This window comes from Canis lupus, chromosome 1 (assembly GCF_003254725.2).
Source record: "Canis lupus dingo isolate Sandy chromosome 1, ASM325472v2, whole genome shotgun sequence".
Lineage (NCBI taxonomy): Eukaryota > Metazoa > Chordata > Mammalia > Carnivora > Canidae > Canis > Canis lupus.
The window spans coordinates 73,912,515-73,939,221 of NC_064243.1; the positions used below are offsets into that span (position 1 = coordinate 73,912,515).

At 40.6% G+C, this 26,707-nt stretch overlaps 1 protein-coding gene and 1 long non-coding RNA gene across 4 annotated transcripts in view; one reads left to right on the top strand and one right to left on the bottom strand.

Moving 5' to 3' along the window:
* LOC112644631 (uncharacterized) overlaps window positions 1–18,736 on the bottom strand; it is a 54,973-nt gene extending 36,237 nt beyond the window's left edge. For all 3 annotated transcript variants that reach the window (XR_003126592.3, XR_004805877.2, XR_007413990.1), the window contains exons 1-2: window positions 18,258–18,736; window positions 3,890–3,931 (exon numbers count right to left, since the gene is read on the bottom strand). This is a non-coding gene — a long non-coding RNA (uncharacterized LOC112644631). The remainder of the gene's footprint in view (window positions 1–3,889; window positions 3,932–18,257) is intronic.
* Window positions 18,737–18,944: 208 nt separating this feature from the next.
* Window positions 18,945–26,707, top strand: part of AGTPBP1 (ATP/GTP binding carboxypeptidase 1) — a 177,031-nt gene continuing 169,268 nt past the window's right edge. Inside the window, 2 exon segments of the mRNA XM_049116129.1 lie at window positions 18,945–19,148; window positions 19,151–19,206. Of these exon segments, the coding sequence (XP_048972086.1) occupies window positions 18,948–19,148; window positions 19,151–19,206 (257 nt within the window). The 5' untranslated portion in view covers window positions 18,945–18,947.

Here is a 26,707-nt window from a genome sequence, read left to right on the forward strand (position 1 = left end):
GTTTGAAATAAAGACCCTAAAAACATTTTGCCTAGAAAGCAAAAAGAAAAATATCCTAGCATAATCACATTTAGAAGTGAGTAGGTATGTGTGTTTAGGAAGTCAGAACAGATATGATAGTTCTCATTACTTATGTATAGCCAACCCTGAGGTGGTATTCATTTTTTATAGCTCCTGTAACAAATTACCACAACCTTAAAGGCTTGGAATAACAAAAATTTATTATAGTATAGTTCTGTAGATTAGAAGTCTGACATAGGTCTGATTGGGCTAAAATTAAGATTTTGATAGGCCTGCATTCCTTTCTGGAGGTTCTGGGGAGAATCCCTTTTGTTGCCTTTTTCAGCTTCTAGAGACCACCATATTTCCCAGCTCATGACCTCTTCTCTTTTTTCAAAGCCAGCAATGTTGCATCTTTCTGAGCCATCTTCTGTAACCACATCTTTCTCTAAGCACAACCGGGAAAGGCTTTCTGTTTTTAAGATATCATGTGATTGTATTGGGACAAGATAATTCAGAATAATCCTAATAATCCAGAATAATCTTCCTATCTCAAGGCCCTTAATTTAATCAAATCTGCAAAGTCTCTTTGCCATGTAATGTGATATATTCACAGGTTCTGGGGATTAGAATGTGGACATCTTTGGGGGATCATTATTCTGCCTACCAGGGAGATCAAGAGAAATGAATTCTGAAAAGAAAGAAGCATTCCTTCTATGCTCTCCTGTGTTGTGAGGGATTCTCAGGAAAATCCCCAAATAGGACCTGAGATGTCTGACCCTACCTAAGGCACAATTTTTCATTTCTTATAAAAACAATACATTAGCATATCGTGACCATTGTTCACAAGCAAGGCAAGCCAAAGTCAACTGAGTATTTTCCTGTAAGAGATTTTCAGGTCTCACTGAGAAACATCTAGTAATCCTTTGGTTAAAATCCCTCTTATTTATGAATCCTGTTTCTTTACTTTTTTTGACATGTATTTCTTTATAAATAATCAAGGTATAAGCTTATCATTTAGAATCTCAAACCACACAGAAAGTTTATTTTTACCAGTGTCCCAGAATTATAGTTTGTTTTCACAGTAACCTCCATGAGAAACCTTCAATTTCTCAGGGAGAAATTATAGGTCTGGAATCTTTTGGAAAATTGATGATTTCCATGATAGGAGGAAGACTGAAAACATTACAGATAATACCTAGATATTTTGGGGACATTGTATATATGACTAGTTGTCTGAAGAAGAAAAAATAATCAAACCTGGCTTGCAGTCGGTCTGTACAATGTGCTAGCATCATCCAGAGTAGACAGCTACAACATCACAGCCTTACTTAGTGGTGATGCCAAAGGACAGGGTGAAGACAAACCCTTATAATGGGTAGAACTTTGAGCAATAGATTTTGTTGCCCATGTCTGGAGTGAGAGATGGCCAGCAGTATGGGTCTACACTGATTCATAAGCAGTTGCCAATTGGTGGGCTAGTGGGTCAGGGATTTGGAAGAAACAGGAATGAAAGATTGATGACAAGGAAGAGTAATCTCTTTGGGGAGAGGTGTGTGGATGAGCCTCTTTAAAAAGGAACCAACTGGGCAGCTCCAGTGGCTTAGCAGTTTAGCACTGCCTTCAGCTCAGGGCATGATCCTGGAGACCCAGGATCGAGTCCCGAATCAGGTTCCCTGCATGGAGCCTGCTTCTCTCTCTGCCTCTCTCTCTCTCTCTCTCTCTCTCTGTGTGTGTGTCTCATTAATAAATAAATGAAATCTTTAAAAAAAAAAATAAAAAGGAACCAACTGTGAAAATATGTGTGCTCCACGTGAAAGTCCACCAAAGGGCATCCACTGCAGAGAAGGCTCTTAATTATCAAATGGACAAAATGATGCTCTCTGAGACATCAGTTTCTCTAGCCACCCCAGTGTTTGTTTAATGGATCCTGGAACAAAGTGACTGTGATGGAGGCTGAGCAACATGGACTTATCTTAACTGTGGGTGACTTGGCTAATACTACTGCTGAGTGCCTCATTTGCCAACAGCAAGGACCAACATTATGTCCCCTTGGGTGCCTTCTCCAACACACAGCTTCTGTAGCACATGGGTAATCACCTATGACCACAAACAGATGACCACCAGCACTCAATAGCCAGTAGCTGGCACCCTTTCAGTGAGTCTCACAGTGGAGTGTCTCCAGTGAGACACCCCCATGAATAGCTTTTCTCAGCACCCTACATAATAGATTTCCAGCCATCTTTGTAAGCACATACCACAGCGACTTCTCTGTCATCCAGTTAGTAGTCACTGCTGGATTCTCTCCAAGATCTGAGTCTCCAACCAACATGCAGACTGATGCAAATAGAGAATATATAAGCCCTTTCATTGATTTGATTGATTATCATCCTGAAATTTCCATCTCAACATGATGAGTCAAAGGAATCAAAGTGACGAATCAGGAATCAAAGTCCTAAGAGGGGATCCCTGGGTGACTCAGTGGTTTGGCGCCTGCCTTTGGCCCAGGGAGTGATCCTGGAGTCCCGGGATCAAGTCTCACGTCGGGCTCCCAGCATGGAGCCTGCTTCGCCCTCCTCCTGTGTCTCTGCCTCTCTCTCTCTTTCTCCTCACTGTGTCTATCATAAATAAATAAATAAATCTTAAAAAAAAAAAAAAGATTCTCAGAACCACTAAAAAAAAAAAGTCCTAAGAGGATGAAGGTATCCCCAAATTTTACATATCCTAAAATGGTAAATAATATTTCTTCAAGAAATCATGAAAATGTCTGTCTTATGTTTAAACCTGAAGCTAAATGTATTAAGATAATTCTGGATGAGTTTTCTTTTTTATTATTATTATTTTTTAGTTTTTGGATGAGTTTTCTAATTAAAAAAAAATCCAAATTCTTCAAATTCAAATAAACTCGTTTTAAATGGTGTTTATCCACAAGGTTCGTGTGACAGAAGAGATTAATGTATGAATGAAACTTTCCAAAGCTCACCTTCGGTTTCAGGCTAATGTAATCTATTGTGTTCTGTGCCTGCTTTAAAGCTTGAAGAAACATAATTAATATTTGTAAGTGCCTTATGATTTACTGGCTGCTTTGACATACACTTTACCTTTTAATCTACTCACAAATCTCAAAGTTAGTTATGACAACAATTAAATTATGTAACATTTTAGCATTTATTGGAAAATATATTTTATTGGAGAAAATTTAATAAACTGATAAATAAACAGAATAAATTTGAAACAATTTGAAATCCAACTATCAAGTGATAACTATTGTTAGAACTTCAATGTATCTTCTTCCATTCTTGTTATTATAATATAGATAGGCATTTTTTTAAAGATTTTATTTATTTATTCATGAGAGAGGCAGAGAGAGAGAGAGAGAGGCAGAGACATAGGCAGAGGGAGAAGAGGGACTCGATCCCATGATCCTGGGATCACAACCCGAGCCAAAGGCAGATGCTCAACCACTGAGCCACCCAGGTGCCCCAGATAGGCATATTTTTATAAAAATGAAATCATGTCACACGGGTTCTGCTAGTTTACATAACAACATATCATGAATATGTTATGTTCCTAAGTGTATTCCTTTTATACTGTGCTCCTAATCCTTTTGAATTAGGAAGTCTGTAATAACCTAATGGAAAGTACATTCTCTAATGCCCAGACAAGTAGGTATGCAAACGTGCAATTGAAATGTGTCAATAAATGAACATAGGAGGGTCTAGGAATTGTGGGATTTGAAGCCTATATAATTTTGGAGACTTTCTTTTATTTTTTACTTACAAGTTTATTTTATTTTTTGTTACATTACATGCTTAGTTTAAAAATAATTAAAGGGGCGGGGCAAGATGGCAGAGTAGGGTCCGCAAGTCACCTGGCTACACCAGCTTACCTGGATAACTTTCAAATCATCCTGAAAACCTACGAATTCGACCTGAGATTTAAAGAGAGAACAGCAAAAATAAATAAATAAATAAATAAATAAATAAATAAATAAATAAATAAATAAATAAATAACAGCTAGAACATTAAAGAGAAGAGTTTGTGCTTCTAACAACGTAGGAAGGCAGGGGGGAAGAATCCAGTGGGGGAAGGGCCCGCGAGGAGCCCGGCTAAGTGGGGTGGGGAAAGCCTGCCTCCAGGACAGGCAAGCCCAGCCCCGGAGAAGCAGGAACTTAAAAAATCCACACAGGATTCTTCCCGGAGGGAAACGCGCTCAGCAGGGAAATTGGGCAGAACCGCAGGAGGGGCAGTGGGGCCTCCAGGCTCCGGAGTCACTAACAGAGGAGGGGCGCCCGGGGGAGAGCGCGCCACACACTGCGGGACACACTGCGGGCCAAGCACGGTAAAGGGCCGGATTGCGCCCAGAGGGGCCTCGGGAGAAGCCGGTGGGGGCGCGGGGGCTCCGGGCGGAGGGGGCTGCACCTTGCTGCCTTCGGGAGCCGTGGCCTTGGGACTGCGATTCCAGCAGCACAGGCCCTGGGTCCCAGGGCACCAGGGGACTCAACCCAGGACCCTGCATTCCCCGGGGACAGGTGGAGGCTGCGAGGGCATAGAACAATGTGCAGATTAGCACCCCTCGCCTCGGAGCATCCATGCCAGTGTGGCCTGGGAGCTGCGGAGTTGCTGAGGGAGCTGACTCCAGGGCAGGAGAGCTGGCTGCCACCAGTGTCGTTGTTCCTCCTGGTGTCACTCTGTGCCTGGGACAGAGCAGAGCTGCCAGGGAACAGGGGCCTCACAGGATAAACAGCTCCCACTGAGCCCTGCACCTGGCAGGGGGCGGGGCAGCCCCCCAGGTGCACACACCTGAGAAACAGCACAGCAGGCCCCTCTCCAGAAGACCAGCTGGAAGGACAGGGGAAGAGCAAGTTCTTGACCAAGCAGCGCTGGAAAGCTCCAGGGGAAGTCGAGGGACTTACAGTTTATAGAACCAGAGGATACCCCTCCTTTTTTTTTTTTCCTTCCTTTTTCCAGTACAACTCGTTTTTAGCCACTCTGCCCTGAGCAAAATGACTAGAAAGAAGAACTCACCACAAAAGAACCAGAAATAGTACTCTCTGCCACAGTTACAGAATTTGGATTAAAATTCGATGTCAGAAAGCCAAAACAGAAGCACAATTATAAAGCTACTCATGGCTCTGGATTAAAGGATAAAGGATTCAAGAGACTTCATGACCGCAGATTTTTTTAAAAAAATTTATTTATTCAGAGAGAAAGAGACTGAGAGGCAGAGACACAGGCAGAGGGAGAAGCGGGCGCCATGCAGGGAGCCTGACGCGGGACTCGATCCTGGGTCTCCAGGATCAGACCCCGGGCTGCAGGCGGCGCTAAAACGCTGCGCCACCGGGGGTGCCCATGACCGCAGATTTTGATCTAATTAGGCCGAAATTAAAAATCAATTAAATGAGATGTAATCCGAACTGGAGGTCCTAATGAGGAGGGTTAATGAGGTAGAAGAGTGAGTGACATAGAAGACAAGTTGATGGCAAGGAAGGAAGCTGAGGAAAAAAGAGAAAAACAATTAAAAGATCACGAGGAAAGGTTAAGGGAAATAAATGACAGCCTCAGAAGGAAAAATACGTTTAATTGGGGTTCCAGAGGGTGCCAAGAGGGACAGAGGACCAGAAAGTGTATTTGAACAAATCATAGCTGAGAACTTCCTTAACTTGGGGAGGGAAACAGGCATTCAGATCCAGGAGATAGAGAGATCCCCCCCTAAAATCAATAAAAACCTTTCAACACCCCAACATTTAATAGTGGAACTTGCAAATTCCAAAGATAAAGAGAAAATCCTTAAAGTAGCAAGAGACAAGAAATCCCTAACTTATATGGGGAGAAATATTAGATTAACAGCAGACCTCTCCACAAAGACCTGGCAGGCCAGAAAGGACTGGCAGGTAATAATATTCAGGGTCCTAAATGAGAAGAACATGCAACCAAGAATACTTTACTCAGCAAGGCTCTCATTCAGAATAGGAGAGAGGGCAGCCCCGGTGGTGCAGCGGTTTAGCGCCGCCTGCAGCCGGGGGTGTGATCCTGGAGACACAGGATCAAGTCCCATATCGGGCTTCCTACAGGGAGCCTGCTTCTCCCTCTGCCTGTGTCTCTGCCTCTCTCTTTGCTCTCTCTGAATGAATAAATAAATAAATATTTTTAAAAAAAAAAAGAATAGAAGGAGAGATAAAGAGCTTCCAAGATAGGCAGAAACTGAAAGAATATGTGACCACCAAACCAGTTCTGCAAGAAATATTAAGGGGGACTCTATAAAAGAAAAAGGATGCCCAAAGAAATAATCCACAAAAACAGGGACTGAATAGGTATTATGATGACACTAAATTCATATCTTTCAATAGTAACTCTGAACGTGAATGGGCTTCATGATCCCATCAAAAGATGCAGGGTTTCAGACTGAATAAAAAAGCAAGACCATCTATTTGCTATCTACAAGAGACTCATTTGAGACCTAAAGACACCAACAGCCTGAAAATGAAAGGTTGGAGACCCATTTACCATTCAAATGGTCTTCAAAAGAAAGCGGGGGTAGCAATCCTCATGTCAGATAATTTCTTTTTTTTTTAGAATTTATTCATGAGTGACAGAGAGAGAGAGAGAGAGAAAGAAAGGCAGAGACAGAGGCAGAGGCTGAATCAGGCTCCATGCAGGGAGCCCAATGTGGGACTCCATCACAGGTCTCCAGGATCAGGCCCTGGGCTGAAGGTGGTGCTAAACTACTGAGCCACCCGGGCTGCTCACAGATAAATGACAGTTTATCCCAAAGACTGTAGTAAGAGATGAAGAGGGACACTATATCATACTTAAAGGATCTATCCAACAAGAGGACCTAACAATCATGAATATTTGTGCCCCTAATGTGGGAGCTGCCAAGTAGATCAATCAATTAATAACGAAAGTTAAGACATACTCAGATAATAATACACTAATACTGGGAGACTTCTCACCGCACTTTCTGCAAATGACACATATTCTAAGCACAACATCACCAAAGAAACAAGAGCTTTATTTTTTATTTTTTTGAAACAAGAGCTTTAAATGATACACTGGACCAGATGGATTTCACAGATATTTACAGAACTTTACATCTAAACGCAACTGAATACACATTCTTCTCAAGTGCACATGGAACTTTCTCCAGAATAGATCACATACTGGGTCACAAATCGGGTCTTAACTGATACCAAAAGATTGGGATTGTCCCCTGCATATTTTCAGATCATAATGCTTTGAAACTAGAACTCAATCGCGAGAAGAAATTTGGGAGAAACTCAAACACACAGAGATTAAAGAGCATCCTGCTAAAAGATGAAAGGGTCAACCAGGAAATTAAGGAAGAATTAAAAAGATTCGTGGAAACTAATGAGAATGAAGATACAACCATTCAAAATCTTTGGGATACAGCAAAAGCAGTTCTAAGAGGGAAATACATCGCAAGCAAGCATCTAGAAAAAACTCAAATACACAAGCTAATGCTGCACCTCAAGGAACTGGAGAAAGAACAGCAAATAAAACCAACACCAAGCAGAAGAAGAAAGTTAATAATGATTCGAGCGGAACTCAATGAAATACAGACCAGAAGAACTGTAGACCAGATCAACAAAACCAGGAGTTGGTTCTTTGAAAGAATTAATAAGATAGATAAACCATTAACCAGCCTTATTAAAATCAAAAGAGAAAAGACTCAAATTAATAAAATCATGAATGAAAAGGGAGAGATCACCACCAATACCAAGGAAATACAAACTATTTTATTTTTTTATTTATTTATTTTTTAAATATTTATTTATTTATGATAGTCACAGAGAGAGAAAGAGAGAGAGGCAGAGACACAGGCAGAGGGAGAAGCAGGCTCCATGCACTGGGAGCCCGACGTGGGATTCGATCCCGGGTCTCCAGGATCGCGCCCTGGGCCAAAGGCAGGCGCCAAACCCCTGTGCCACCCAGGGATCCCACAAACTATTTTAAAAGCATATTATGAGCAGCTATATGCCAATAAATTAGGCAATCTAGAAGAAATGGATGTATTTCTGGAAAATCACAAACTACCAAAACTGGAACAGGAAGAAATAGAAAACCTGAACAGGCCGATAACCAGGGAGGAAATTGAAGCAGTTATCAAAAACCTCCCAAGACACAAAAGTCCAGGGCCAGATGGCTTCCCAGGGGAATTCTATCAAACATTTATAGAAGAAACAATACCTATTCTACTAAAGCTGTTCTGAAGGATAGAAAGGGATGGAATACTTCCAAACTCATTTTATGAGGCCAGCATCACCTTAATTCCAAAACCAGACAAAGACCCCACCAAAAAGGAGAATTATAGACCAATATCTCTGATGAACATGGATGCAAAAATTCTCAACAAGATACTAGCCAATAGTACCCAACAATACATTAAGAAGATTATTCATCATGACCAAGCTCAGGGTGTGATCCTGGAGACCCAGGTCTCGAGTCCCATGTTGGGCTCCCTGCATCTTAGTGAAGGTGACAAGGAAAGGAACAAGAGGTGGTGGAAAGGGAGGTGGGCGGGGGCCATGGGGTGACTGGGTGGCGGGCACTGAGGGGGCATTTGATGGGATGAGCACTGGGTGTTATGCTATATGTTGGCAAATCGAACCCCAATTAAAAAATATACAAAAAAATACTTAAACAGTGCAAAATATATAAAGTAGTAGCACCTACCTCAACCTGTCCCCAAATATTCTAGTAAATAGAATGGTCTCTTTCTTGGAAAGAGCTTTGTTTTAAATACATACCTTTGTTTATTAAAGTGTAAATGCATAGTATTTTCTATAGTATTGATTTTTAAAAAGTACAAACGTACTCATATAATTTCTACAGTTCAACAACTTGCTTTTGTCACTTAATCATATATTAAATATTGAAAGGTATCTTAAATGTGAAAAGTGAGTTTAGTTGTGTTTTTAAGTTTCAGTCTAATTAATAGTTAGTGTTGGGGAAGATGACTGAGAGGATATGAACCCTGTGAGCTGGATGCCTGTGATCACAGCCTCCTTACCCCCTTCCCTGTCTTTGGAATGTGCATTCTCCAGTCCCAGAGGCTCCCTCAAGGGCATAGCCTTCTGGATGGATACCTTCTGGATGGTATCTGTGAAGGTCTCTAAAGAAACTCTTTTTTTTTTTTTTTTAAGGTTTTATTTATTTATTTGAGAGAGAGAGAAAGAAAGAGAGCACAAGCAGGGGGAGCAGGAGAAGCAGGCTCCCTACTGAGCAGGGAGCCCAAATGGGGGTTTGATCCCAGGATCCTGAGATCATGTCCTGAGCTGAAGGCAGACACTTAACCAACTGAGCCACCCAGGTGCCCCAAGGGCTTTAAAGAAATTTTTAAGGTTGAGAGTCTGCCTTCTGCTCAGAGTGTGATCTCCTGGGAGGAGTCCTGCATCAGGCTCCCCACGGAGAGTCTGCCTCTGTCTCTGCCTTTCTCTCAAGAATAAATAAATACAATCTTTTTTTTTTTTTTTTTTTAAAGAAAAACTTTTAAGAATTGTTGGATGGTTCCAGAGAACTCATGTCCTGGTTGCTCAAGATAAGCCTCATATATAAATTCTCTTGCCAGTAAACCCACCACCTAGGAATCAGGAATGGGATGGTCTCTTTCTTTGGTTTCTTAGTGACATCCACCTTGGGGGGGGAGGGATGCTGAGGGGGCTGGTTTCAGATTACATCTGGGAAGCTCTGGAGAGCAGACATGAATAAATCCTTTAATGTTCTTAAATCAGTTAATTATTAATTAGGAAGTCTTTTGGAAATGCTGAACAGTTTTATTAAGTAGGAAAAAATAGTACTTCTAGTGTTTGAGTTTTGTTTAAACAAAAGTTTATTTTATTTTGGTTATTAAAAACAAAACAAAGAGATTAAGGAGTGCACTTGTGATGACCACTGGATGTTGTATGAAGTGTTGAATCACTATATGGTAAACCTGAAGCTAATAATACACTGTGTGGTAACTTATTGGAATTTATATTAAAACTTAAAACAGAGGGCACCTGGGTGGCTCAGTTGGTTAAGCGTCTGCCTTTGGCTCAGGTCATGAACCCAAGGTCCTGCGTTCGAGCCCCATGTTGGGCTCCCTGCTCAGCAGGGAGTCTGCTTCTCCCTCTCCCTCTGCCTGCCATTCTCTCTCTCTCTTTCTGTCAAATAAATATTTAAAATCCTTAAAAAACAAAAAAATATAAAAGAATTGTCTGAACTGTAGGACTGAGAAACTGGCCTGAAAATTGCAATATGTTCCTGGAGACTTGGAGATTCTGGTCCTTTTTATTTTCTATTTTAAAACATATTTATATTTATTAATTTGTTAACATTTTAGTATAGTTGATACACAATGTTACATTAGTTTCAGGTGTACAAGTTAATGATTTGACAAGTTTATACATTATGCTATGTTCACCACAAGTGAAGTTACCATCCATCCCATTACATCACTATTACAATATCAGTGACTGTATTCCTTATGCTCTGCCTTTCATTCCCATGGCTTATTCATTCCATAACTGGAAGCCTGTATCACCCTCTCTCCTTCACTCATTTGGCCCATTCCATGTCACCCCTCCCCTGGCAACCATCAATTTATTCTCTATATTTATAGGTTTGATTATGCTTTTTTTTAATTTTTATTTTTGATTATGCTTTTTGTTTGTTTGTTTTTTTAAGATTCCACTTATGAGTGGGATCATATGGTATTTGTCTTCCTCAGTCTGACTTAATTCACTTAGCATAATGTTTATTAGGTGCATACATGTTTCTCAAATGGCCATCTCATCCTTTTTATGGATAAATGATATTCTTTTCTGTGTGTGTGTGTGTGTGACATTTTCCTTATCTACCTATGTATTAATGAATACTTAGGCTGGTTCCATAACTTGGCTATTGTAAATAATGCTGCAACAAACATATGGCTGCATATAACTCTTTGAATTAATGTTTTTGTTTTCTTTGGGTAAATCCCCAATAGTGAAATTATTGGATCCAATGGTATTTCTATTTTTAATTTTTTGAGTAACCTCTGTACTGTTTTCCACAGTGACTATACCAATTTATATTCCCACCAACAGTGCATGAGGGTTCCTTTTTCTCCAAATCCTTGCCAACACTTGCCATTTCTTGTCATTTTGATTTTAACCATTCTAACTGATGGAAGGTAATATCTCTTTGTGGTTTTGGTTTGCATTTTCCTAATGATTAGTGAGATTAAGTATCTTTTCATATGTCTGTTGGCCATCTGGATGTCTTCTTCAGAAAAATGTATATTCAGGTACTCTGTCCATTTTTTATTAGATTGCCTTTTTTTTTATGTTGCGCTTATAGCTCTTCTTAAAAAAATATTTTATTTATTTATTTGAGAGAGAGAGGGAGCACAAGCATGAGAGCAGGAGGGAGAGGGAGAGAGAATCTGAAGCAGGCTCCCCACTGAGTACAGAGCCAAACATGGGGCTTGATCCCACCATTGAGAAATCACAACCTATGCCAAAACCAAGAGTCAGAGGCTCAACCAACTGAGCCATCTAAGTTCTTTATATATTTTGGATATTACCCTCTTATTGGATATATCATTTGCAAATATTTTCTCCCATTCAGTAGATTATCTTTTAGTTTTGTTAGTGGTTTCCTTTGCTGTGCAGATACTTTTTATTTTGATGTACCTTATTTTTGCTTTTATTTTCCTTGCCTTAGGAGACATATCTAGAAAAATGTGGTTATGGCTGATGTCAGAGAAATTATTGCCTATGTTCTTTAATAGGAATTTCATGGTTTCAGGATTAGGTCTTTAATCCATTTTGTGTATCGTGTTAGAAAGTGGTCCAGCTTCAGGTTTCACAATTAGATCTTTAATCCATTTTGAGTTTATTTTTGTGTATGGTGTTAGAAAGTCATCCAGTCTCCCTGGCACCATTGATTGAAGAGACTGTCTTTTCCCCATAGTATATTCTTGCCTCCTTTGTCATAGATTAACTCACTATAATCATGAGTTTATTTCTGTGGTCTCTATCCTGTTCCATTGATCTATGTGTCTATTTTTGTGCTTGTACCTTATTGCTTTCATTATTACAGATTTCTAATATCTGTCGCAATCTGAAATTGTGATACCTTCAGCTTTGTCCTTGTTTCTCAGGATTGCTTTGGTTATTCGACATCTTTTGTGGTTCTATACAAATTTATTATTATTTGTGCTAGTTTTGTGGAAAATGCTATTAGTATTTTGATAGAGATTGCATTGAATCTGTACATTACTCGGGGTAATATGGGAATTTTGACAATATTAATTCTTCCAATCCATAAGCATGGAATTATCTTTCCATTTGTGCCATCTTCAGTTTCTTTCATCAGTGTTATATAGTTTTCAGAGTATAGGTCTTTCACTTATTTGGTTAAGTCTATTCCTAGGTATTTTATTAATTTAGGTACAATTGTAAATGGTGTTGTTTTTTAAATTTCGTTTTCTGAGACTATCTTTTTTGGGTATAGAAATACTACTGAGGGGTACATAGATGACTCAGGTTGTTAAGAGGCTGCCTTTGGGGACTCCTGGGTGGCTCAGCGGTTGAGCATATGTCTTTGGCTCAGGGTGTGATCCTGGAGTCCCAGGATCGAGTCCCACATCAGGCTCCTTGAATGGAGCCTGCCTCTCTCTCTCTCTCAAATAAATAAATAAAATCTTAAAAAAAATAAAAAAGAGTCTGCCTTCGGCTCATATCATAATCCTAGGGTCCTGGGATCGAGCTCCTTGTTGGGTTTCCTGCTCAGCAGGGAGAACCTGCTTTTCCCTCTGCCCTTCCCCATCTCCCCCTGGCTCGTTCTTAACTCTCCGTCTCTCTCAAATAAATAAATAAAACCTTAAAAACAAAGAAACACTACCAATTTCTAGGTATTAATTTTGTATTCTACCACTTTACTAAATTCATTTATTTTTTCCCATAGTTTTTTTTTTAATGGAATCTTTTGAATTTTTTGTGTATAGTATTATGTTGTTTGCAAATAGTGACAATTTAACTTCTTCTTTACCAGTCTGGATGCCTTTTATTTCTTTTTCTTATCTGATTGCTGTGGCTAGGACCTCTAGTACTATGTTGAATAAAAGTGGTGAGAGTGGACATGTTTGTTTTGTTCCTGACCTTAGAGGGAAAGCTCTCAGTTTTTCACCATCGAGGATGATACTAGCTGTGGGTTTCTCATAGATGGCATTTATTATGTTGTGTTATGTTCATTTAACTCCATTTGGAGAGTTTTATCATGAATGGATGCTGTTGAATCTGGTCAAATGCATTTTTGCATCTATTGAGATGATCAAATGGTTTTTATCCTTTGTTTTGTTGATGTGGTGTATGATGTTGATTGATTTATGAATATTGAACCATCCTTTTAGAATGGGAATAAATTCCAGCTGATCATGGTGAATGATCTTTTTAATGTATTGTTGTATGAGGTTTACTAAAATTTTGTCAAGGATTTTCACCTCTATGTTCATCAGGGATATTAGCCTGCAGTTTTGTTATTTTGTGTTGTCTGATTTCATATCAGGTAGTGCTGACCTCATAGAATGTTTTTGGAAGCTTCCCTTCTTCTATTTTTTGGAATACTTTGAGAATAGATATTAACTCTTATTTAAATGTCTGGTAGAATTCCACTGACTGTTCATCTGGTTCTGGAGTATTTTTGGTAGTTTTTTGATCACTGATTCAATTTTGCTACTTATAATCAGTCTGTTCAGATTTTTTATTTCTTCCTGGTCCAGTGTTGGGAGGCTATATGTTTATAGGAATTTATCCATTTCTTCTAGGTTGTCCAGTTTGTTGACATATAATTTTTTACAGAATTTTCTTATAATCCTTTGTATTTCTGTGGGGTCAGTTGTTTCTTCTCTCTCTTGTTTCTGATTGTATTTATTTGGATCCTTTCTGCCTTGATGAGTCTGGCTCAAGGTTTGTCAATTTTGTTCATCTTTTCAAAGAACCAGCTCTTGTTTTCACTGATTTTCTCTATTGTTTTTTCAGTCTCTATGATACTTGTTTCTGCTATGATCTGTATTATTTCCTCTCTTCTACCCACTTTGGGCTTTGTTCTCTTTTTCTAGATCCTTTAGGTGTAAGGTTAGATTGTTTATTTGAGCCTTTTCTTGTTTCCTGACTTAGGCCTGTATTACTAAATACTTCCCTCCTAGAACTATTTTGGCTGTGTCCCAAAGATTTTGGACTGTTGTATTTTCATTTTCATTTGTCTCTATGTAATTTTAAAATTTCTTTTTTGAGTTGTTGAGTTGGTGTTTAGTCTCTATGTGTTTGTATTTTTAACCTTTTTTTTTCTTGTGATGTATTTCTAGTTTCATATCATTGTGCAAATCAGTGAGTCACTTGTAGATCCTCATCTGAAAACCCTCCCAAGTCTTTGAACCTTCACCACAAGGAGTTTTTCTTGTAGTGATTCTGGGTCTTGGTTGGTATCTGAACTGGTCCTTCCACTTTGAGTTCCTTTCCTTTGTGCCTCTGAGCAAATCAGCATATACCTTCTCCAGAGATTTTATGCTGCAGCTGATTTGAGTAATTCTATTTTTTTTTAAATTTTTATTTATTTACTTATGATAGTCACAGAGAGAGAGAGAGAGGCAGAGACACAGGCAGAGGGAGAAGCGGGCTCCATGCACCGGGAGCCCGATATGGGATTCGATCCCAGGTCTCCAGGATCGCGCCCTGGGCCAAAGGCAGGCGCCAAACCGCTGCGCCACCCAGGGATCCCTGATTTGAGTAATTCTAATTTAGTGAATCACCACCTCTGGTTCCATGGGTGTCTTCTTGGTGTCATTAGAAGCCAAAGCTGCAGGATAGCTTCCTGACTGATTTATTCCTTGGAGAGAGCAAGTAGGGAGTCAGGACCTAGAGTGGGTTGCCCAGAGATCCACTGTAGCCACAACTGCATCTCTCTCAAAAAGTCAATCTTCTCAAATTTATTGAGGTTTGTTTTATGGCCCCATATGTGATCTATCCAATTCAGATCCTTTTAAAATGAGATCTATTTAGGGTATTTACCAGAAATGCTTATGTAGAAATGCTTCTGGATTGTAATCTGGCTTCTCCTTCATATCTAGAAAATTCTTTAATTCTCAGCAACTCAACATTCAGAGGGGCTTGCTTCACCTTCAAGGTAAATCCATGGCTGTTCATGAATTAAGCCTGTTGCACCCACTCAGGTTGGGAACTCCTGCTCTATCATAGCATCTTTTTTTAAAAAAAGATTTATTTATTTATTTATTTATTTATTTATTTATTTATTTATTTATTTATTTATGAGAGAGCACTAGTGGGAGGGGCAGAGGGAGAGGAAAAGAGAATCCCAAGCAGATTCTGCGCTGAGTGCCAGATACAGGGCTTGATCTCAACAACTCTGGGATTCTGACCAGAGCCAGAACCAAGATTTGGTCCTTTAACCAACTGCGCTACCCAGGCGCCCCTCTACCACATCATTTTTAATGGCTTTCTAATGATTTATTGTATGGATATACAATAATGTGTTTAATCCAGTGTCTTCTGTTGAGCATTTAAGATGATATATAATATCACTCTGCAATAAACATCCTTATAGTTAAATCTGTGCACATTTTCCTGGTTATTTCCTTAGGATAAATTCCTATAATCAGGCTAAGGATATGCCACATTTAAAAACTTTAAATTTGGCAGGAATTTTTAAGTTCTGTTTTACAAATAAAGTAAGGGTGTAGTGGTTTACAGATATGGATATTTATGTATGTATGTAGGCTGAGGTATAGTTTACATGTTATTTATTTAAAATATTTTAAAATTTTATTTATTTAAGATGTTATTTTAGTTTCAGATGTGCAACATGGTGATTTGGCAATTATGAGAAGTTTAATTACCATGTCCCCATATATGATAAGTGTAGTTTTCAGCTGTCCCCAGATAAAGTTATTAAAGTATTATTGACTAGGTTCCCTATGCTGTATTTTTCATCCTCATGACTTATTTATTTTGCAACTGGAAGTTTGTACTTCTTAATATCCTTTACCTATTTTGCTCATCCTCCTCACCAACCTCCTCTCTGGCAGCTACCAGTTTCTTCTCTGTATTTAAGAATCTTTTTTTGGGGGTTGCCTGGGTGGCTCAGTTGGTTAAGCATCTGCTTTCAGCTCAGGTCATGATCTTCAGGTCCTGGGATCGAGCCCCACATTGGACTCTCTGCTAGGTAGGGAGCCCATTTCTCCCTCTCTCTCTCTCTAGGCTCTCTTTCCCTCTCTCCCTCTCGATCTCTCTCAAAGAAAATCTTTTAAAAAAAGAATCCTTTTTTTTGGTTATTGTTTGTTCACTTGTTTTGTATTTTAAATTCCACATGTAAGTGAAATCATATGGTATTTGTCTTTCTCTTGTCTTAGCATAATATCCCCAGGTCCATCCATGTTGTTTCAAGTAGCAAGATTTCATTTATTTTTTTAATGGCTGAATAATGTTCCATTATGTATCTATCACACCCCCCCTTTTAAAGGTTTATTTATTTTAAAGAGAGAGAGAGAGAGAGAGAGAAGGCAACAGAGAGGTAGGGGGAGAAGGAGAGATAATCTTAAGCAGACTCTGCCCTGATGTGGAACAAGGGACTCGGTCCCACAGCTTGAGCCAAAAGCAAAACACAGATACTTAGCCAACTGAACCACCCAGGTACTCCTTGCATCTTCTTTATACCACACCTTCTTTGTCCATCCATCTATGGATATATCAAACCTTTTAATTTCATACAGGGCAGTTGTTAGCTATTTGATTGTTATCATTTGCTTGCCTCCTCAGAAGATTTCTGGGTTGGTCTGGCACATGAGGTACTCAATAAACCGATGATTGTTGGATGATATTGAATAGTAATAACAATCCTAGAACTTCAGAGGACTATATAGGTTTCAGAAACTTCATGACTGAGATTGTGCTCCTAATATTTATGGTTCTAGATAGAAATGGCTGTAGACCTCTGAGAAGATCCATGGCTTTTCTAAACCTTATGGCTATATAATTTTGTTATAATGTTTGTTGCATTTTGTATGTGACTTTTTTTTTTTTTTTTTTTTTTGAGAGGGAGCATCAAGGAGAGAGGAGAGGAAGAGAGAGAATCTTAAGGAGGCACCACGCCCAGAGCAGAGTCTGATGTGGGACTGGACCTCACAACACAGGGATCATGACCTGAACCAAAATCAAGAGTCAGATGGAGGCAGGGAAACCAGCAAAAGAGGAGAAAGAGACAGCTGGGCTCCACTGTTGATCTTTCTTTGTCTGACTCGTCCAGAGTTAAAATAAGCAAACATTTTTTGAATACCTACAAGGCACTGGTTAGACTGACTTGAGGAATTGGAGTTAAATGAATACTATTATATGATCAGACTCTGATTTACATCACACAAATATTTATATTTAGTTTTATATATCATAACAAGCTGTGCTGAGGGTTCTGTATAAAATAGTGGAAAAGAGTGACAGACAGGGTGTGGCTCTGCTTTTTCCCTAGCTGCCTGGTTTAATCTTCTAGGTCTGTGTCCTGACCATCAATCCACACTAACAATGCTTTGCTAAAGTGGAATTCAGATTCTATGTACACATACATTCACATTTTATATCTATCTTTATTGCGGGTTGATTCATTAAGGAAGATACGTGAATAAAGTTTTATGTATATTATGTATATTTAATTTCTGTAACAGGTTGAATATTCTTAGGTACCTAGGTGTTGTCAGATATGCTTTTCAGATTAAGTGGTTTGGGGTGGTCTTTTTTTTTGAAAATTACTTAAAATACTGTAATCTACCTTTTGGTATTCACAGCCAGGGAAATTACGGCATTTATGAAATGGCAGTCCCTTATTTTTCCTAGTAAAGACATCGGCCAAGAGCAAACCGCAAGAAGCATGTGTGATGCACCTCGGATTACCTTTTGAATTGCCTTCACATCTGTTTAATTTCGTTTAAACACGGTGATAAGAAAACAAAACAAAAATCTCACAGCTCTCAATTTATTTCTCTATCTGGTAATAATTTTACACTCCGTAGCAGCTAGATTAAACAGTAGCAAACATGATCCATGATCTTGGAAAAAAGTAAATGTTGAGTATTTATTAAGAATCTATTATAGTGTCTTTGCGTGCAATCAAAACAGAAGGGGGTGTTATCAGTATTCAATCTGACACAATACTTAGGCTCTGATTAAAAAAAAGGGTCTTTGCCCTCAGTGGCTAAACATTACCATTCTCGTGACTGTACGTAGGCACGTTGCGAAAAAGCAGGAAATAAATCAGCATGCTATTTTCTTTCTCCGCAGCTCTAGGCATCTAATTTATTGAGGTCTGGCCATAAGGTGCAGTTTCCTTGTGTTCTGGGAGCCCAGCTGTGCTAACTGCCGGTCTTCCAGCTTCTTCTTGTGGACGCTCCTTGAGGTCAGGAAAAGGCTGAAATTTCCGCGGTCCCCAGGGACTGAGGCGACCCCGGTGTCACGCGGAAGAATTAAGAGCCGCCCCTCCGGGGGGGCTGGCAGCGTCCCGAGAGCGGGGGGACTGCTGGCAGCGGGGGTGCGCGCCCGCCCAGTCCCGGGAAACTGGGACCGTACGGGAAGGTGAAGCGCAGAGACTGGGGAGCCGCCCGCGAACCGCTTCGGTTCCGTCGGACGCCCAGGGGAGGAACGCGGCCTGCGGCGCGGGCCACCCACCGCCCTCGACTCCCGCCGCCGCCCCGCGCCCCCTCCGACCCCCAGCGCCTAACGCCTGCGCACGCTCCCCGAGTCCCATCCCCGCGCAGGCCCGCGCGCGCCCCGCCCTCCCCCCAGCGCGTGCCCACACGGCCCACGCGCACGCGCGCTCCGCCCTGCCTGCTGCCCGGCGCGCGCCGGCTGGCTGGCCCGGGCGTGCGGTGGGCGGGGCGCCGCGTTGACGTTGCCGGGATGCGGGCAGGTTCCGCCGCCGCCGCCGCCGCCGCCGCCTGCTCCGCCGCCTGCTCCGCCGCCTCCTCCGCCGCCGCCGTCGTCGCCGTCGCCGTCGCCGTCGCCTCAGCCTCGCCTGCCGCCGGGGTTTGTATGAAAACACCGGGCGGTGGGCGGCGCGGAATCCGCTGTGCCTCCAGAAAGCAGCCGGTGGCGCTGCCGTCGCCGCGTCGGGTGCTGCGGCTCTGCCCAGTCCCTGCCAGCGCCCCGTCCTGACCCGGTGAGCGCCCCGCCGCCGCCTGCGCGTCCCGGCCGGCCGCCCCTCGGCTGCGGCTTTCCCGCCCCCCGCCGCCCCCCGCCGCCCGCCGCCCCCCGCCCCCGGCCGCGGCGTCCCGGCGACCGGAGAGGCCGGAAGGAGCGACCCCGGGCCCGCCGCGGTCTGCGTCCTGGGACCCTCCCGCCCCGCACCTGACAGGTTGTGTAACGCGTGTCTGGGGGGGAGGGAGTGGACCGGAGCTGGAGGGAGACCCCCGATGGTGTGGGGCTTTGGCTGGTTTCTGGAAAACGCCCCGCCCCGCCCCCACCCGCGGCCCCGCGGCGGCCCCCGCCTCAGCCCCGGCCGAGGGTCCCCGACGCAGTTTTCCGGCAGAGGCGGCCCCTGTGCCCTGCCCTTTCTGTGGGGCGGGCAGCGCTGGTGGCCGCGGTGCAGCGCGGACGGGGCGGAGGGGCGGCGGGCCGGGTCCTGGCCACCCGCCCCCCCCAGGTGCGCCCTGCTTTGCCGGGGGCTGCTGGGGTGTGACAGCGACGCTGGCCAGCTAGGTCTGCTTCATTTCAGGGGGCCGTTTGGCCTGAAGTGTGTTCTCTATTTACAACTTGTCGCCTTTTGGGTTTGATTTGAGCCTGAATCAGATGGCCCTAGATGACAGTGCAGAGTTTCCGTATAGCCTGCCTTTCTGAGTTGCGGGTTCCTAATTGCAAGTATTTCAAGGACTCCTGCAATCCCAACGCAAAGGCTTGCTCTTCTCTACGGTTCTTGTTTCTCCCTTGTGCCGGCGAAGGCTCTCTTGTCCAGTGCAATTTTGAATCGGTTAATTTCTGGGCGTTTTACCCATTGTAGAATGGAGTTGTTATACACCTTAGCATAATCGATGTGAATGTTGATAATTTAAAGGCCATTTCTTGTTTTGATATAGCTTGCTCAGTTCAGTGCTTGAAGGTCCAGCACTGCTGATGACTTAATGCGTTGTAACACTTAGCGGGATTTTTTTTTTGGGGGGGGCAGTGTTAATTCTTTGTGAGTGTTTTGCTTTTTTTTCAGGTGTTGAAAATTGTAGCAGTGTTTAATTATAATGCATGACAATTTGCAGTGAGAAAGGACATGATGCCTGTGTTGTGATCTTTATGTAAATCGAGTTATCACTTTCTTTAGTAACCTCTGAATTCTTTTTTTTTTTTTTTTTAAGATTTTATTTATTTATTCATGAGACACACACACACACACACACACAGAGAAAGAGGCAGAGACACAGGCAGAGGGAGAAGCAGGCTCTACGCAGGGAGCCCAGTGTGGGACTCGATCCTGGGTCTCCAGGATCACGCCCTGGGCCGAAGGCAGGCGCCAAACCGCTGAGCCACCCAGGCGTCCCGTAACCTCTGAGTTCCTATAACTTGTCTTTTCCTGAGAAATCTCGGAAGTTATTTTTGTAGTTGTGTAATGGAATATTTTCAATTCAATAGGCTAAAAGCCAGTTTATTTAAGGCTCTTTAAAGGGTACCTATTTCAAAACATGTGCCAAATACTAATCAAAACCAAACAAAACCCTGGGAGATCTATTAGCATTTCCTATAATTGTCGTGATTGGTCCTGTAATTTCTGTGAGAGAGCGATGTCTTATCTACTCCTTATTTTCTTGTTGTAATATGACTTGTTCCGTTTCCCACTCCACCTCGCTTGACTTAGGTTCTACGATGAAGTTATAGGTTCATTTTTAATAACCTCAATTTCTGCCTTGAATTAATTGCTTCTACACTTAGAACTGCAGTCTCACTCCGAACTTTTAAAGAAAGGGAACTTAAGAGTTCCTCTTGTTATTAGTCAACATTGCAAAACATTTAAGTGTTTAATGTAACGTAAGCTTTTGTAGAAGCAGTTTTTATAAAGCTTTGCCCATCGATTTGAGGCATTATTTTTCTCTTTGGAACAGTTTAGCTAGACTCCTATATAATCATGGTTTTTATCTTCAACAGCAGAGGGAAAAGAGACCTGAGACTTTTGAAATTACCTAATTTGTATTCGGTTCTACTTTTTGGAGTTTTCAATAAATCTCCACAGTATTCACCTTCCAAAATGTACTACTCTTGCTTGAGGTCGCTCAGTACCTGGAAGTTGAACAGTGTATCATTAGTAATGGATGAAGCTGTCAGAGGCCTCTCTGGAAGTTGGGAGCTTCCCTTAGGGAATGTTTTTTTTTTTTAAAGATTTATTTACTCATGAGAGACACAGAGAGAGAGAGAGAGAGAGAGAGGCAGAGACACAGGCAGAGGGAGAGGGAGAAGCAGGCTCCATGCAGGGAGCCCGACGTGGGACTCGATCCCTGGACTCCAGGATCACGCCCCGGGCTGAAGGCGGGCGCTAAACCGCTGAGCCACCCAGGCTGCCCAGGGAATGGGTTTTGATGTGAACAACAGAAGTTGTTTGGATGAGGAATTTTAAATTTTATATATTATTATTGGTTACTGTGCCTGTGTTCTATAATGTAGTGGCTAGGGAGTTGGGCTTCAGAGCCAGCCCAGCTGGATTTGAATCCTGACTTTGCTTGAGGCACGTTTTTTTATCTTCTTTGTGCTTCAGTTTTCTCAATTCCAAAAATGGGAGTAAGAATGGTTGTACCCTTAAGATCTTGAATATTAAAAGAGTTAATACACATAAAGTACTTAGCCCACAGTGCCTGGCATATAGTAATCAATCATTCAGTAAATATTGCTACTACTGCTCCTCCTCACTCTTCCAAGGGATCTAGCAAGCTGAAGAAGGACGTTAGGTCGATCGAGGATTATTACTGCAGAATAATTCCCCTGTGACCCATTCGCTCCTTTGGGGCTAAATGAGAGCTTAGTCTCACTATCCTGCCTTGGAAGCATGTAATTTAGTTTTAAATAGAACAGCTAGACCCTGAGCTGGGTGCCGTGAGATGCTGCTGGCAAAGTGCTGAAGTATCCCTGTTTGTCCCTTATGACAGAACCTTGGATTGTCTCCCTCATGGTGGTGGTGACTGCTATTTTAATCACCTGTTTTTGACTTTGTGATTGCATGTTTCTTTGTCATGTGCTGCTTTCAAAAATATTATCTATCAAACTATTAATAGGTTTAAGTTTATCTAATCAAGATATTGCATGATGTTTTCAGGACAGACAAAATCACTTTCATCTGTGCATTCTTTTGTTTTTTCTTTATTGGTGTTAGAGTGAGGATGGTTTTGATTTGACATTGTATTCCTTTTCAGCTCCTGTAATTTTTCTAGGAAAGATTTTTTTAAATTAATGATCTTTTTTTTTTATTTATTTTTTTAAAGTTTTTTATTTATTTATGATAGTCACAGAGAGAGAGAGGCAGAGGCATAGGCAGAGGGAGAAGCAGGCTCCATGCACCGGGAGCCCGATGTGGGATTCGATCCCGGGTCTCCAGGATCGCGCCCTGGGCCAAAGGCAGGCGCCAAACCGCTGCGCCACCCAGGGATCCCCTTAAATTAATGATCTTATGTACATTTTTGTACTTCTTGGTTTGCAGGGATCTGATATTAATTCTCCTTTAAATCAGTTATTTTCAAGCTTTTGATTTCAGGACTCTTTCACATTTTTATTGAAAAATAAGTATTTTTCAAAATGAATAAGGCAATGAGAAGAGTAGTTTTGTTTTACATTTTTGTAAATCTCTAATGTCTGGTTTAATAGAAATATCTGGATTCTTCTGTCTGCTGCTGCATTCAGTCTGTTGCAATGTTTTTTGGTTTGAAGTCTATAGAGGGAGAAATCCTGCCATACATAGCTAATGGCTGGAAAAGGGTGGGGGGTATTTTAATAGTCTCTTCAGATGATAATGGATTTTCTTGTTTGGTGCTACATCACAGCTCAACATGTGTTGGTTTTTTTTAGTCATTTGCAGTATGGAATCTGAAATCATATCAGTGGGCTTTTTTCATAGTGTTATATTAAAATCCATTGGTCTGAACTTTGAATGGATCCTACATAACTGGATCCATTCCAGTTATGGAATAGATAAAATTCATAACTTGAATTTGTAACATCATGTTGCCGTCATTTATAAATATTGGTTCAGTTACTGCAGATCTTCCAAATGTTGACACATTTCATATGGTATTAAAAAATTACGTTTGTTAATATCACCAGTTATCCTATCAGAAACAAATTATTGGGAAGCTGTCCAGTTCCTGACATGATGGTACTTATGAGTTTTTCAGAAATCTGATTTTTGCTTTTGAAAGCTCAAATTTTATCATTGGCAAGAAATATGACTGTCAGTTGTTTCCTAGAAGTGCCAAGCAGATTTTGTTCTCTGAACGAACCTGTGCCAGAACACCTAAGTCTGAATAACCATAGTCGTTCTTTCAAGAAAAATGGTGTTTCATGAAAAAAAAGACTAGTGTAAACCCTCAGTTCAATCACACAAGTACTTTACCTTGAGACAGCCATCAATTATTGTCGTTTAGTATGTGGCCAGAAATGCTTCCTGTGTACTCACCATTTTGTCACATAGAATATTTAAAAAGATGTATACTCAGGGACTGAGATTCAATAAAATTAATTTTTACTATTTGAAGGACATTCTTAAGTGAAAAAGGCTTTTTTTTTTTTTTCAAATAGCTACTGGTACTTGATGGTGAAAAATATAATGATTAATGTTTGGTGCCAGTACCATAAGTTGTTCTAAGAGCCAGAAATGTTATACATCACTGCTTTTGTACCATTAGTATAAATGCTGATAAAGTTAAAAAGGTTAATGATATTTTAGTGTTATTATGAAAATAGTTTTGACCTTGTGGACCCCCTAAAAAGGTGTCAGGACCCCATGGACCACATTTAAGGGACTTTTGGTATAAGTCAGCAGATTCCTACCAGACTTTGGTAAGGAATGGACATGGTTGTGACAGTCATTAGTCTGTTTTTGCTTCAGACTTTTGGGTCCCAGTAAAGGCCCCCATTTTTTTTTAAAGCACAATAAAGGTTATTCACAGAAAATTGAGCTTTTTAAGGGCTTTAGTCAGGTGCTAATACAGGGGAACTACAGTATTAGTAATCTGTAATAATTACACTATCTAAACAAGATATGGGAGTACATTTCCACACAAATGTTTAAGACTAATTTTGGGGGTTTTACATATTAGACAAAAATAGTGAAGACATAGTGTGAAAAGCTCAATTGATACCCAGCTCTTAAGCTAAAATAAACATTTTAGCTTTCCTTCTTAATCTCTATTCATTTCTCACCGAATTCATGCTGAGGATCAACCATCCTAAGGAGAGGTACCCAGCACTTGCTATCTTTGCCTCACATCCTACCTTAGGAGGAAAATGATTTAAGACTATGAAGATTATAAGGGTGTACATGGGGAATAAAGATAATAAGGTTTATGAATGATTTTAGATAGAATGCTGGTAATAAAAATGTGAACACTACCTACATGTGATGCGTTTAATGAATTGAAAAGGATACTATATTTGACAAGAATTCTCCAGATTAATTTGTTATGGGCACTTTCTAGTTGCATGTAGATAGAAGTGATGACGGATAATGTAAGACAGCAAACCTCCTTGGTGAGGTTCTATTAATTACAAAGTGAGAGAATTTGACTCCCAGGGGATCTTGGAAGCTTCCTACAACTCAAGGGTTCTGGGTTTTTTTCTTTGCCTATTGAGAATGACCTTTTCATTTGTTAATTCCATCTTATTAATTTGAATTCATGTTTTCATTTGAAACTTATTTTTCCTAATTCTTAACATATTGATTTATATTCATGTATTTGGTTTGTATTTTGATTTAAAAAATTAACTTTTAAAATTATGGCTATATATATAATATAAAAATTACCATTTTAAACATTTTTAAGTTATAGGTTATCAGAATTAAGTACATTCACATTGTTGTGTGGCCATTACAACGTCCATCTTTAGATTTTTTTTTTCTTGCAAAACCGAAACTTTGTACTGTTTAAACAGCTCATTTCCTTCTTCCCTGTAGCCCTTGGCGACCACCGTTCTACTTTCTCTCTGAATTTGACTGCTTTAAGTACCTTTTATGAATAGAATCATCAGGTATTGCCCTTTTGTGAGTGGCTATTTCATTTAGCATCGTCTTCAAGATTCATCCACGTAGCATGTGTCAGAATTTCCTTCTTTTAGGGCTGAATAATGTTCTATTTGTATATACCACATTTGTATAGTCATCTGTCAGTGGACCCTTGGGGTGCTTCTACCTTTTGGCCATTGTGAAAATGCTATGTACATGGGTGTACAAATCCTTTTTTGAGACCCTGCTTTCAGTTCTTTCGGATACATAATCAGAAGTGGAATTGTTGGGTCATATGGTAATTCTATTTTTAAGTTCTTGAGTCACAACCCTACTGTTTCTATAGCAGCTGCACCATTTTACATTCCCACCAACAGGGTATGAGGGTTCCAATATCTCCACATCCTTGTAAACACTTGTTTTCTGTGATAATTGGTCTTTTTTTTGGGCAGGGGTAGAATCATTCTAATGGGTGTGAGGTGGTAGGTATCACATTATGGTCTTGATTTGCATTCATGCTGCTGAATTTGGTTTGCTGCTATTTTGTTGATGATTTGGGAGTCAGTACGTTCATAAAGGATATTGTTCTGTAGTTTTTCTTGTCTTTGGTTTTGATATAAGGGCAGTGCTGGCCTTAGAATTAGTTAGGAAGTGTTCCCTTCAGTTGTTTGGAATAATTTGAGAAGGATTGATGTTTAAATGTTTTGTACAGTTCACTAGTGGGACAGTGAAATCTGGGACTTTGTTGGGAAGTTTTTGATTACTTCTCCAATCTCCTTAATAGTTACGAATCTATTCAGATTTTCTGTTTCTTTTTTTTTTGTTTTGTTTAGTTTTGCTATGTTTTGTGTTTTTTAGGAATTTGTCAATTTCATGTAGTTTACCCACTTGTTGGTGCACATTTGTTCATAGTATTCATTTAAATCCTTTGTATTTCTGTAAAATCAGTAGTAAGGTCTTCCATTGCTTTCCTGATTTTAATAATTTGAATCTTTGTTTTTTCTTAAGCTTACGAAGGTTTATTAATTTCATTAATCTTTTTAAAGAGCCATTTTTTTAAAAAAGATTTTATTTATTCATGAGAGACACAGAGAGAGAGAGAGAGAGGGGCAGAGACACAGGCATAGGGAGGAGCAGGCTCCCCACAGGGAGCCCTATGTGTACTCCATCCGGGGTCTCCAGGATCAGGCCCTGGGCCGAAGGCGGTGCTAAACTGCTTTGCCACCCTGGCTGCCTGTTGAAGAACCATTTTTTTGATTTGTGATTTTCTCTGTTATTTTTCTATTCTTTATCTCTGCTTTAATCATTATTTTCTTCTTTCTGCTAGCTTTGTGTCCTCCTTTTTCTAGTTCCTAAATTTGTAAAGTTGTTGATTTGAGATTATTATTATTATTATTTTTAGACTTTATTTTTATTTATTCATGAGAGACACAAGAGAGAGAGAGGCAGAGGCAGAGATCTAGGTAGAGGGAGAAGC